This window comes from Castor canadensis, chromosome 10 (assembly GCF_047511655.1).
Source record: "Castor canadensis chromosome 10, mCasCan1.hap1v2, whole genome shotgun sequence".
Taxonomy (NCBI): domain Eukaryota; kingdom Metazoa; phylum Chordata; class Mammalia; order Rodentia; family Castoridae; genus Castor; species Castor canadensis.
The window spans coordinates 125,653,501-125,667,850 of NC_133395.1; the positions used below are offsets into that span (position 1 = coordinate 125,653,501).

The 14,350-nt window shown below is 37.0% G+C and overlaps 1 protein-coding gene across 2 annotated transcripts in view; it reads left to right on the forward strand.

Moving 5' to 3' along the window:
• The first annotated feature begins 946 nt into the window (after nucleotides 1-946).
• The window catches only part of LOC109677361 (chemokine-like protein TAFA-1), a 528,286-nt gene continuing 514,882 nt past the window's right edge, over nucleotides 947-14,350 (forward strand). Inside the window, exons 1-2 of one of the 2 annotated variants that reach the window (XM_074044189.1) lie at nucleotides 947-1,419; nucleotides 3,370-3,490. In XM_074044189.1, coding sequence (XP_073900290.1) covers nucleotides 3,373-3,490 — 118 coding nt within the window. In that variant the 5' untranslated portion in view covers nucleotides 947-1,419; nucleotides 3,370-3,372. The remainder of the gene's footprint in view (nucleotides 1,420-3,369; nucleotides 3,491-14,350) is intronic. The other variant, XM_074044188.1, reaches the window with a different exon arrangement.

The window sequence follows — 14,350 nt, forward strand, 5'->3', positions numbered from 1 at the left end:
ATGAGAAAGAGAGAATTATTTCCAAAAATGCACTGCAGCATTGAGCCTTCATTATATTGCCAGCAAAGGACAAGAGAGTATTCTGAGAAATTTTGAAAAGTTTTCAAGGAAAGAAAATAATGAGAAATATCTCCATTTTGAAAATAATGTGCAAGACTAGACAGTCTAATCTGTGACAGTGTGGATCAGTATCCATCTTGTTTTCTGCTTTGTCCCAAGTGTTTAACGCACAGTAGGTGCTTTACAAGTGATGTGTGAAGCATCTGAACGAGTCTTTCAGAGAATCATTACTAGTGGCAGTCTATAAATGAAAGTAGGTCACCTCACATGTGTCCTTGAAGTACAATGACACTATATTTTCAGAGAAGACAGGGTTCAAACCATAGTACTAGAAACAAGATTGAACTTCTGGGTGTTTTCCCTACGCTTCCCAGCATGTATTTTTAGGGAAAGCAATTGTTTAAAAAAATGAGCCTTGAGTATATGTCTTCATCAAAACTTAGTCTTTGGTGCTGAAAACAATGCATTGCTATTTATTAAACATGTTCAAACATTCAGAACACAACCTCTCTATTGTATTCCAGATGTATTTTACTCCCAGATTTAGCTGGCAAAACAACTTAAAGAATTAAGCTTAATAATATTTTTTGGTTAGCTTACTGGCTAAAAGACCATTAAGAGGTAAGAAATGGTATATATTTCACTTTCCTGTTTACTATTAGAAATCTAACACCCATTAACACTATCAATGTTTTGCAGAATTTTCTTTCTTTTGTTTCTCCTTCCCCCTTTACTCTTTTTGGCATAGGAATGGTCAGAAAACCCCCAAATATAAACATCAGGCAATACAGTGTTTGGGCTTTGAAGAGTTAGTGGGCAGGTACTAGAAATCACCAGAGCTGTAATAGAGGGTAATGTCACTTTAAGACATGTGATACTTTAGAGAGGAGGGATGTATTGAAACAGACTACTGCTACTTACAGCACGGTATAGCAGCCCTGCTCCTACATTTCGCTGTCTAACTCTGCCCTGAACGCACTGGAGGAGTAGGATGGTCTGTCGGTGACTATACACTGCTTCTCACCAGGAAAACTGTACATTGTCTCACCATCACTTCAAAGGTCTCGTCAGGCAGAGGTGACGCCAGGAGATGATTTTAAGGTGAAAATGACAAGGTTTTTACCCCTCAAACCTTGGCTCCTTTTCTGACAATACAGTCTAAATGAACCTGATGTCTTCTTTATGGTGGAAATAGAATCGGAAGAAACAAACATTTTTTTTTTTAATCCTGATAAAGAAGATTATTGGGAAGCTCTTTCTTTGAACATCTCAAAATTGTGGCACAGATGGATTTTAAAAAGTGTTAGATTTTTCCAATGAACACGAATAGAGTACTCTGCTCTTGGCTGGATTTTTCAGGTAAGAAGCCTCTTTAAAGATTTAAGAATTAGAAATCAGATTTGAAATATATTCAGTCCTATGTAGAGAACTATGCGAGGCTGGATGTATGGTCGGGGTGGGGGAACTCTTCTTATTAACATTGAAAAGAGCTCTCTGTGAGAGAGTGAGCAGTGAAAGCCATAAGCAGGCATCTCAGAAGTAATGCTGAGAATTAAAGAAAGTTAAAAGAAAACAAAAAAGAAGGAGTGGTATGCATCAGGTGACAGTAATCTTTTTGAGTGCTAAAATCTATATGGGTAAAGAAATGAACAAGAGAAAGCATATCACTGAAGAACTATTAACTTTTGATTGTGGCAGGATTTTTTTTTCAAGTTTAGATTACTTCCCAGTGCATTTTAGCAGCAATTCACAAGCAGTAAATGCATTCCAGGGTCACCTCTGTTTTGTCTTTCTATAATTTGTAGGCTATTCTTAAGAGATCCTAAAATGCATTCATTTTAGGTTTCACAGGAGGGGTTGTTGCTGTTTATCTTTACTGAAGAGAATGTATCTGTGGTGTCCTGATAGTTTTGGAAACAATGGGGCAAAGTGTGTTGTATACAAAAGTAAACAGTGGGCAGTAAAACTAATTAGAAAGTAAGTGGTCCATCTGAATGACAGGCTGGGGTAGGGATGGCCCCATGCTGTTGAGAATAATGTTTACCTACTTTGTACTTAATTATAGTTGTTACCATTTATCTATTATAGCCCCAAAACTGTTGTCAAAGACTAATCTTGCTTCTAAAACCCACAGGTTATCTTGAATTATGTGTACACCTATATGTGTAATATATATTTTTTGCTTGCTGAACATCACGGTTTTTTTTGAAAGAGTTCCAATTTCTGTGCATGCAAAAGCCACACTGGGTGGTCACTAGCAGGTTTTCAATGTATAGTTGAAATTCTTTAAGGATATTATTTGACAGTGGAAAGGAAAAAAATAATCTTTGTTGCACAGCCCTCTCTGCCTAGGAGAAAAGCATACAGTTAACTGGATTCTTGTATACAAAATGCCTCCTATCACTGGCTGATGCTTCAACTTTGATTAATTTGGCAATATGAAATGCAGCATAAGGTGTTGTTTGAGAAATTGGACAATATGTAGCGCCATTGAGCCTCTGTAGCTCCTACGATCCTCATAGGTGCAGATAAGACTGTCAAAGTTTCAGCGCCTGAGAAAAGGTATATGTTCATCCATAAATACATACACCACCTGTATATGCATATTCATCAACCCTATACAACAAATGCTACAATGGAATCTTGGGAGGCAAAGCAATACTGTAAATTATGGTTCGCTCCAGGATAGAAGCACAGATCTTGCATCTGAAACTCATTCTGGCTGGAGACAATTCCTTTTGACTTTAAGTTCAGCCAAAAAGATCAGTTCTATCAGGAGATTACAACATGCCTCTGAGAAATGATTACTTAGTTTAGAAGACAGCATTGTGATTAAAAATTCATGACTGTAGAATTAAAAAAAAAAAAAAGAGCCCACTCTTTCCTTCCAGGCTTATGTCAGACTTGCAATGAAGTTAGAATGAACCAGAGTCTGCAGCTTTTCAGTTGCTTTGGATAACTATAGTTTTCAGAGCATTGTGTAAAATAGGAATTTTTGCTGGCATGCAATGTTTCCAACTGCCTAATTGAGAATCAGTAACTTTATTTTTGGCTATCCTTGCAGCTTTCTTTTACAGAACTTAAAGAATGTATTTATGATCTGGAAAGGGTCTTCCCTTAATCCCACTTCATGTCATCACCTCTGCTAGATTGTTAAATGTAGCCAGCCAAGTAGCAAAGGAACATGACATCTGAGACCTCCCTTCCCTCCTCAGTGTGCTGACTGAGCTGGGGGCTTAAAACTAGGGGTAACCTTCTTCTTCTTCTTCTTCTTCTTTTTTTTTTTTTTTTGTCTCATATTCTCTTTAGAGGATGGCAATTGTCTCTGCAATGCCCTGGGTCCTGTACTTGTGGATAAGTGCTTGTGCGATGCTGCTCTGCCATGGATCTTTTCAGCATACCTTTCAGCAGCCCCACCTGCACAGACCAGGTAAGTCCGGAGCTGGCTCTGCTGCAGCCTCCTCCATGCTCACCGCTGTCTCCTTAACAGATGGTAGAATGCAATGCTACAGTGTGGGTGGCTTGCCTTTGAATTCCAAGGCACATTGTGGGCTGGATGCTCTGGGGGAAGAAGAGTGTACCAAAATGCCTTGGAGGTATTTCTATTAATTTCTCAGAAAAAAAGTGGGTTTCTCTAGTCACCTCCACCCCCTTTTCATACACCTTGATTTGTAGAAACGATTTGTTTGGGAAATGTGCTGGCTAATAGCAAAATATTCTGCAAATGGTGGGATAACTTTCAAGACCTTGAGGATTTTTTTAGGACGGTAAAAAAGCATTTTTGCATGTCTATTCTTGGTATGCATTTTTTTAACCTTGTGTAGATATTGAAATCTCAATCTGTATGTAGATAAGGATTTTGTGAAGGTTTTAGTCCCCAAACTAACTTTAGAAGTAAGTTGTCAATGAAGAAGAAATTAAAGAGTGACTTACTATTTCTTGTCTGGATTAATTTGCCTCCTTTGCTTTCTCTCTTTACTTTCTGTTCTTCTAGTAGGTTCAGTGGCTTTTTTTTTTTTTTTCCCTTCTTCTTCTTTCCCCTCTCTCTTTTGGTGGTTTCAGGAACAAGTACCTTCTCTCCTGTTTTTTTTCCCCCTGCATTTAATATTTAGTTCCAGATGCATTTTGCTTTCTTCAGCTTCTTGCCTTTCCATGGCCTCACTCTTCCATCCAGATTTTTTTTTTCTCCTTTTTCTCCCCAGCTTTCTCATTACAAAGTCCCTATCAGTTTGATTGTCCTTACCTTCCCTGGTTCTCAGAAAGACTTCCTTCCATTTTCTGTGGCATTTCAGCCTTTGCGTCCTTTCATTGCACCCGCTGCTTTCACCCTCCTTGACCCCCCTCTGATGGTCAAGTTCAGCCTCTGGGGGCCAGTTGCACGCCCAAGTTCCCAATCGATCCTCAGTTCCATAGTGCTCCTGGCACTCCATTCCCCTCTCCAAATCCCGCCCTGGCCTCCTTCCATCCTGTAGCTTGGCTTCTTTCTGCTGCTGGTCCAGCATCTCCGCCCCCGCCTTCCATCGGCTGGGCGGCCAGCCTGGACTCTGGACGCCGGACATAGATCTGGTGCTTTTCCGCACAGCCTTCGGGCAACCCCTTCCTCGGGCGCCTCTTGCAGCTTCCCCGGGTGCGGCTTCCTGGCGGGGGCAGGCTGGGGTCCTCCAATGCTTGCACCTGGCTGCAGGCGAGCCACACGCCTGCCTGCTGGGTCCTGGAGCCTGGCTACCAAAAGGAGGGGTGGGGCTGTGCTGGGGGCTTGAAGCCAGGCTGCCTCGGGCCCTAGCTGCCTTCCTTCCCCAGACTGGGTCAGGGAGCTAGGCGAGGGGGCGCTGGTGTCCCTGCAGGTGGGTATGGAAACCACTCGCTCTGCCTCGGCTGCACACTTCTATTTCTGCATCCAGTGTCCAGAGCCTGGCGCAGGAACTGCCAGACCCAGAAGCTTCAGTACTGAGGTGGAGAGAGTACAAACAAAGATTTGGGGATCTCCACGTTACCCCCCACCACTTAATTATGTGTCTGTTCCAGCTAAAAATGTCTTTGACTTGTTATCTGGTCATACAAATAAAGTGGGAAATCTGCCTTCACTGTGCTTCTAAACAGCAGGAATTCCTAATAAAAACAACTCTTTTTTTTTTTTTTTTTGTGAGGGGCTCAGGCACCCACCACTCTCAGAGTTAATGCATACTATCAAGTTTATTGTTAGTCAAGTGGTTGTAATTTCTCCCCTTTTGCCCAGGAAAGGGAAGTTCAGAGAGGCTGGGTATCTAGTCTGAGACCACATAGCTGCCTTTGGAAGTCAGGTTTGTCTGATTCTGCCATCAGTTCCATGTCCACAGGAGGGGAAAATGTCTCTCAGTGCACAAAATGACCATGCCAAATGAATAATAAGACATTTCATATAATCTGTGAAAACCTTCAAACAAGATGACTATATGGACTTGCGCTGCATCCCATTCTACGAAATGGCGCGGCAGAACAGTGAGTGGTAAGTGGAGGGGACAGCAGAGATTAGGACTGGTTGTGGTCACTGTTTCTGTCTCTTAACATTAGTGATGTGACCTCAGGCAAGTAACTTTTCTTCTCTGAACTAATTTCTCCCTTCTGGAGATAAGTTTGGGATATAAAGACAATAACTTCCAAGAAGTGTACTTTGTACATTGTACAAAGCACTTGATATTTCTTGGTATTTTTAACAGGAATTACTTTCCATTTAATAGACTACAGTCTGCAAGTTAGGGACGTTGAATGAGTCAAGTTTTACTGTTAACACAGCTAACAATGCAGATAGGAAGGGTAAAGCCCTTTTTTCTTTTGTAGTTGTTTTATTTACTATGTGAAAACATGACTAGAACATACCAAATGCTACGTGTCTTATAAGTAATAGTAAAAAAGATACAGTACAGTTTGTCATAAGATTTCATATAGATTGTCTCTATTAACTAGTTAATATATAGGGATTTTTTTTGGTGGCGATTTATGACTGCTACATGTAATAACTAAACTCATGTCTTTCTAGGGCTTGTTATTAAAATACCATATTTTTAAAATTGGGAAACCCAATTTAAAAAAAATGACACTCAATGCTCATTTTCTCCATTGTCTATTTTAGAATTTGCTTATTATCAACTAATGTGTGGGTGGAATTGTACATCAAATATCCCAAGAAACTGCAGCATTGAAACCAATGCCAACCCCAAGTGCTTACACATTTGAGCACCCTCTCAGCCTCATTGTTGAAATGATGAAGCTTTAAATATCCCTTTTAGATGCTGAGAGATTAAAATGATATGGAACTGAAAGTCCGGTAGCTCTATGTAATAGGATTATAGAACTTTCTTGGGTTTTCAACAATAACCTCAAAGATTAAAGTGATAGATCTTGGTCTTAGTAATATTCTAGATGATTTCAGTCTGACTTTTTAATGCAATCTTCTGTCTTGATTGTAAGAGTAAAAATACGCCTTTTTGATGAGAGTTATGATGTTTTCCTTCGAGGGTCTTTAATCTTCAAGGACACTAATGAAATGTGTATGAAAACAAGGGAGAAATCAGGGCCAGTTATCTGTGACAATCCACTCCTAAATGAGCAAATAAATAAATAAATAGCGGAATAAATGAGCAAAAGGAAAAACATAATCTCATTTTCTCAAATTGGTTAAAACAAGTGACATGATGAGAAAAAATGAGACACCAGCAGACCCTGAGCTTTCCTACATCGGCTTAAGCTTGAAAAGTCGCCTCTTTCATGAAGCAAGAGAAGGCAGACTCCACATGCATACCAAGTACCCAGGAAATGTGTGAAATGATGAATCTTTCACTCAGAGCCTGGGATGGAGGGAGACCAAAGGCTTTACAGCTGCCCCTCACCTGCTTAGGAATGGCTGCATCCCCCGCCCCCCCCACCGCCCCAGCCTCTTATGGGCAGCTTTGCTGTCCCCTCCACAGTAAGATTGATGGTTTTCCAATTGTGAGAAGCCAATTTCAGTCTCTCAAGAAATAATCCACTACACTGACAGATGAGTGGAATTTGATGCGCTGTTCCCCCGTGTTCAGACTCTGCTGCACCTGGATGGTACCAGCCAGCCAGGGTCCTTCAGGGGAAGTGGTTAGAGATTTGGGCCAATTTCTGCTGTCATAACATAAAATTGGGACAATGTTTTTGTGAGGCTGTGGATTTGTGATCTGTCTTCTCAATGCGGGGTTTGTTCACAAACAGAATGAGAATATGTTAACTAGAAAACTGATTTTAATGTATTTGCCTGCAGTCCCTAAATACATCCTTATTTTTCATATTTATAGTATTAGGAATGCACCATTTATTTTCAGTTACTCACTAGTTAAGGAAGATTAAAATAGTCAAATCCAATTCAAGTGAAATTGAAAATTACATAGATGAGTAAAATGTGCTATAGAATAACAAATTCATAATTTCGATAATTTAATATTTGGCTAGATCAAGTTTTTATTTAGGGAATGATAAAGGAAGTTACCATAACAACTTAATGAATATTTGTACTTCTTTTGTTTTTTTCCCCATAGAAAAGCTATAGGAAGCACAGTTAGTTTAAAAAAGACAGAACAATGAAAACTCAATAGTGGTATGGTCATTGTTTCAGGAAATTAGAATAGTGAACCTCAACTCTTTATAATCAACAGCATTTGTATAACAGGTAATAAAGGATGAATGGCTTGACATATGTGGCTTTCTAATTTAAGATTAGCTTTTTTACTCTTATGGATACATGAATTATGGCAGAAATTTTCAGGTTTACTTCATTTTGGGTGTGTGGATAGGTGTGTGTGTGTGTGTGTGTGTGTGTGTGTGTGTGTGTGAGCTTGAAACAATAAAATATGGATCATTTCTAAATTCTTTCACAATAAAAGGATCCTGAGATTCTTTAGTAATTTTAAATATATAGATGAATTACATGAGACAAGAAGTTATAAGTATCTAATGAATCATTTATTCCTATGTCACTCTATTTTATTGACAAAGATGTAGGAAGATGATTTATAAAAAGATTATTCTGAATAGAATTGTCTGTGTAATTTATGCTTGACAAGATTTAAAGCTATATCAAGCATACTATATATGTTGGAAATATTCATTTATGAATTTATTATTACATAGGGAATATCACCATCCATTTTAAAATATGGTGTTTTTGATAAATTAATAAAAACATTCTTATGTGCTTTACACTTATTTTTATCTTACTGTTCAAAATTCCTTTTTAAAGAACTGCGTAAGGAATCTGCATTAGAATACCAAGATATATTACAATAAAGGGTTTTATCATTTTCATGTAAAAGAAATAGTAGGTACAACAGTAGTTGCATATTGGTTTTTAAAGAATGCTTACTAGAGCACAGTTGCTAAGTGTAGTGAATTGGTCTAAGGATTAGAGTAGACAGGTTGTTATTTGGTGTAAGCTGGTGCTGCTAATAATCCATTGATCATGTGATTGATGATATTGACCTCATTCCAGAGTAAGAATACAGCTATGGACATTTGATAAAACCCTAGGATATAAAAATCAAGTACAGATGCAAGTAAATATTTCCTGTTATGTCTTTCAACTTATAAAAGTTACAAAACTATATAAATGGTAACTGATTTGAGTTCAGGCCTATGGCTTCAATCCATAGTTAAGGAAAATAGATGTTATACCATACTACAAATAAAATATTTACAAGTGACACAAATATACATGGATTTTTCAATTGCTAATTTCTTAAAGATCAATTAAGATGAAGATTTGAACTTTAAGAAAACTTTTCAATTTTACATGCTTTCATAGTTTGGGTACTAAACAATTTTCTAAAAGCAATTGGAAATATCTTTCAAAATGAGAAAATGTGTAAATCTGGACACACAATTCTGCTTCTGGATGCTCATACTAAGAAAATTATTGAGAAATGTGAGAAAATATATGTATATTAAGGTACATTCATTGCAACAATGGCTTTAATGGCAAAAATAAGAGTTTTTCACTATCAAAATGGAATTGATAAAATAAATCATAGCTACATCCTCAGTGCCACTGAAAAGGATGAGAAATGTTTATGTGTACTCATGTGGAAAAATCCCTAGCATATACTGATAATTGAAGAAAATAAGCAAAAGAATGTTCAGTCTCAAAATAATTTTGAAGAAAATATATTGGCACATGCACAAAAATGTCAAAAAGGGTATGAATGTCCTTTGTATGGTACTAGTTAAATCAAGTGAAAGGACTGGACTAGAAGACTTTTTGCTTCTTATAAGTCTGTATTTTTTTGATTCATTGTGGTATGAGCATATACTACCTTTTAACAAAAAGCTTAAAATGTTACCTGTAGGGTTTTAATGGTAAAATTAGAAATATATCAAACAATGTCTTCAGGTAAAGAAAAGAGATGTGAGTGTAAGTAAGAAAATATCATGAAGTACTTTTTCTTCTAAGAGCCTGAATCTAATATAATGTCTAGGCTAGTATTTCTCAAATTGTACTTCATAAAATGCTCTTTGCTTAAGATGTTCCTTGGGAAAAAAGTATTGATTAACTGTTGAGGAAACACTCTCTGTGGTTGTTCTCTTCTAGGACATGTGCAGTGTATGAAAGTTCTGGAAAGATTTGAAGATAAGAAACCTGATTTTGTTTAATTAAAAATTTCCAAATATTTTTTTGTAATTCAGGCAACATTTATAACATGTGTCATATCACTTCTGTTGAAAAGTGTGGGCCAAGAAAATTCTGGAATCCTGTGCTATTTATCCTTTTACTTTTCACTATTACTAAGGTATATGAAATGTAATAGATGCTCAGAAAAATATTTGTTAAATTATTAAGGAAGGAAGTAATGAAGGTTATGGTAGAATCTTAAACTCTCTTAAATTGTTACTGGTTGTGTGTGTTTGGGTGTGTGAATATAAGATGTACATACATGTGTGTATATATGTACACTTGGAGACCATTCAGATGGACAGTTATATGAACATTAAATGACCAGTATAACATATACATATATGGATGAATATACTTTTGTATAAATATTTGACTCTGTTCAATATTTGATAGATATTCCATTAATCAAAAGAAGTACTTATGCTTTGACAAGAATATAGTTATAGATATAGAATATATAGAGAATACACTTTAAAGTGTAGTCATATGTTAAATCCCTAAAGTTTTTTAGTTGCAATATGTTTTTATTTTCCCTCTATAGTTTAAAAACTCTTGAGGCATCTTGGTCTTGAGGAAGTTTCCCTTAGCAAGTAAGGAAAGGCCTTCCACTGTCTAAGTCTTTTGATTTAAAGAGAAAGATTCACTTTAGCTCTGTAGCAGAGACAACATGACACCAGACAAGCAATTTTTCCTTTCTTTGGGGTAAAGAAAAGATGAATTATTTTGTTAAGTTTGTATAAACTAAATGAGTTTCTCCAAAGATAATGTCTTTGAAGGACATAGGGATCTCTTAACCCTCTATTTCTTTCCCAATTTTCATGTAATAAAGGTCCAGAGGCAGAAATGAGAAATGGTGTTATCATAGAGGGTTCCTCTCAGAAGATGCACTGAATGCTGAGTGATTTGCCTACTCATTATGTGGATACTTTGCTTCATGAATGGAAGAGGTCAAACCAAGTTTACCCTGAGTCCCTAAGGGCAGAAACCTACTATCTACTCAGATATGGCCATTGTCCTACTGATACTATTACCTGAATTTACCTTTACTACACCCTAGGTAGACCTTCACTTCTAGAATGCACTATGTCATTCAGAAATAAGTCTAAATCAACCAAGTATGTACCTATCACTTGTGTGGATGAATAATACGTTGATACTTTGAAGTGAATACAGAATGTCAGCTCCTTGACTTAGATGAACCACCTAAGTGGGGGGAAGTGTTTCCATGCTCCTGAAATGAACCTCATATTCTGGGTTAGAATTAGTGGGCTGGCAGATCATGCTTTCCACTGAATAAATTTTGGGTACACATTCAGTAAACATTAACTAGGATTTACATAAACAACAATTTTTATATCCTTGAAAATTCAAATAGTGGTGAGAAAGGACCACATTAAGCCTCTTTAAAATATCAAATGATAATGAGGACCAAGCACAAGAATAGGAGTTAGAGACTGAAGCTTTGGGGTGTCAGGTTGCAAGACTCCAAATGAGAGGGTTGAAAGGAATCATCAATGTTCATATTGTACCAAGGAGGTGACCCTAAGTTCCATAAACAGTGATGTATAGTCTGTCAAATAGTGAAGCTTTAAACTGCCCAAAGAATTCATTCATTCACTTTATCCATTTGATATAGCAAGATTCAGTGCAAAATTACCTTTGTGTATTTAAAAAGTCTTGGCTGAGAAACTATTTGAAAATTTTCTGGGTAATGTCACAGATGAGCAAAGAATAGACCTTCACAATAACAAAAGTGGTTGAATTAGCCTGGGGCCAGTTATTCAGAAATGCTGAAGGCTGAGGCAATCCAAGAGCATATGCACATCTAGGCCAGCAATATGTCTTTAGCTTCCCCTGTGATGGGTTCAACGTGAGCAGATCATCTGATATTTCAAGGTGATCCAGAAACTTAGAATTTTATGTATAATTTCCTTACCTTGGAAATGTCAGGTGGGCCCACAAAACTTGACTAAGGGCTATATCCTTCCCACAGATTATCAGTAACCTCACACAAGATTCTCTCTAGCTCCAACATTTTATGATTCCTAATGAATTTATCAAATATTTTATGCAAGCAGAGTGGAGAGAGGTAAGGACAGTGAGATCTGAAGGAACTTTCTAGACACATCTGTCTTGTCTTGCTTTAAAATTATGCATACACTTTAGTCCTATCCCTGGTAATATGCAGCAGGCTAAAACACTGAATCTGAGCTTCTTATTTGCAGCTGAATTGTATCATTGGGGCTTTGGTAAACAGAAAGCTTTTATATAATGAAGCTAATATTCTAATCAGAGGTCTCATCTGAATCTCAGCTAAAAATCAATTAATTTTCTTTTAGATTAAAGTTTGAGAGAAATAGTAATCAGTAAATGAAATAAAATACAGAAGCGCCAAGCAGCACAGTGATGCCCATATAAAACTCTTAATTTAATATTTTATTAAAGTTTCGCAAATCTATTCTGCAGCCCACTAGTGGGTTATAAATATATCTTCAGACCCAAAGTTTTTTCTTTTTTTGTGTGTTCTTGTGGGAAAATGATTTAAGATTTCATATGCATTCATTTTGTATAATAATAAAGGCTAACCAAGCAAGTTATCATTCCACTAGAAATACATACAACTAAGGTTTACTGAGCTTTCTTAATTTTGTATCCTACTAACAAAACTGACTGCCAGCTCTTGGAAACATTGCAAAGTTCCTGCATGCAAATAATTAGAATTCATCCAGTTTCAGAAAGGATAATTTGTTATCTGTATATCATGAGTGTTGTCTCAAGTTGTTAGCAATTCTCAGTTGCTGTGGTACTTGCATTTTAATTTTGAATTAGGGTTGTTTTAGTTTCCTCATTATCAGTTAAGTTTTCTGTGGGCTGTTTGCTTATTCCTTTGGTATGAATGTTCATGTTTGCATATTTTATATTGTGGAGTTGCTGAAGTCTAAACATAAGTCATTCCTGAATTGTTCAGAAACAATTCATCTACATTCTTAATGCAAAAGCATGTATCCATTATCACCCTAAAATTGGCTTGTATGGTGATGCTTGTGTAGTGACATTGTTTATACACTGTCTATGAACTGTCTAACATAGTCTCATGGTACATAACATTTTTCTTTTATGTCCAAAGGGTGTAATTTTATAACAACATGATAATAAGCTCATCTTATTTTATGAAAATCATTACTGAATAATTACATACTTCTTTCCAAGAATCCATCACCTATGACTATTTCTACTGGAAAGTAGAAACAGGTAGGAATTCAGTGAGTAATGGTCAAGAATGTTTGAACATCACGTTTATCAAGAAATTGTAACTAGAGGCCAGTGTTCATAGGAGTCTGAATTTTAAAAATAGATGCTATAGAGAAAAAAAATAAATCAAGCCTCTTTTCTGAGACAAAATAATAAAGGCCATAAGAACATGCTATTTGGAAGGTTCCCAGATGAGGTCTTATTAAATTGAATTGGTTTGGTAGCTTCTTATATCTCTTCATCTGTTGAAAATGCAAGATGCCACATCCTGGAGAGGTACTCCAGAATTGAGGTCACTGGGTGAACATTTGTAGGGCAACATTTTTGACATCTCTCCCAGGGTTGTTTAGAAAGAAGAACAAATTTATGGTGTGCATGTTGCCAATCTCCAGCCTTCTATCACAGGACTACATAATCAATAACAGTGATTTTTCCTGCAGAGTCTAAATGTGATTTTTTAAGTCTTTCTCAACCCTTCTCTAGCACTACCTCACAATTGATTGATGCTTGCGAGGAGAGTCTTTGAATCCCTGATGTGGGTTACTTGGCTAGCCATCTTTTTTTTTTATTGTTTTATTATTCATATGTGCATACAAGGCTTGGGTCATTTCTCCCCCCTACCCCCACCCCCTCCCTTACTCCCCACTCCACCCCCTCCCTCTCCTCCTCATCCCCTCAATACCCAGCAGAAACTATTTTGCCCTTATCTCTAATTTTGTTGCAGAGAGAGTATAAGCAACAATAGGAAGGAACAAGGGTTTTGCTGGTTGAGACAAGGATTTGGCTAGCCATCTTGACAGTCCCTTCTTTATCTGAAAAAAATGCATGCCACAATAATCTTTTCATTAAAAATGAAATAAACCAAATTTAAATTAAATTAAATTTCGATGGATAGAGCTGTACATTTCTAGTACCTAGTATTATTCATGGTGCACCATTTTAGACAATTCTGTCAACTGCTGGGAGTTGCAAAACTTTCTTTGTATTACCTCCAGAAGTTTGATTCTTCTCCCAATTACTTTCCCATGTCTAAGATGCAAACCTGCTTTGTGATAAGGGTTCTAACTGAACAGGATATTATGTGATCATAAGTCATTTTGAGCAGAGAAGATTCAAGAAGCCATCAAAGAGAGAATAATTTTTAAGAGGGCTTTGAAGTTTCGATAAGAAGTCAGGTAGTAAGAAAAGATAGAGGGTGGCCAATTTAACCCAAGGGAATAGCAAAAGTACAGACTTAGAGGTAGGCAGGTTATAAAGTTTGGTACTGACCCTGGATGGCTGGAGGTCCTGCCCTCGTTAAAGATTATTTTGTATTATTCCAATTATTGAGAAAGCAAGATTTTTTTTCCTAGTTACTCTTTTGCAGTCTTA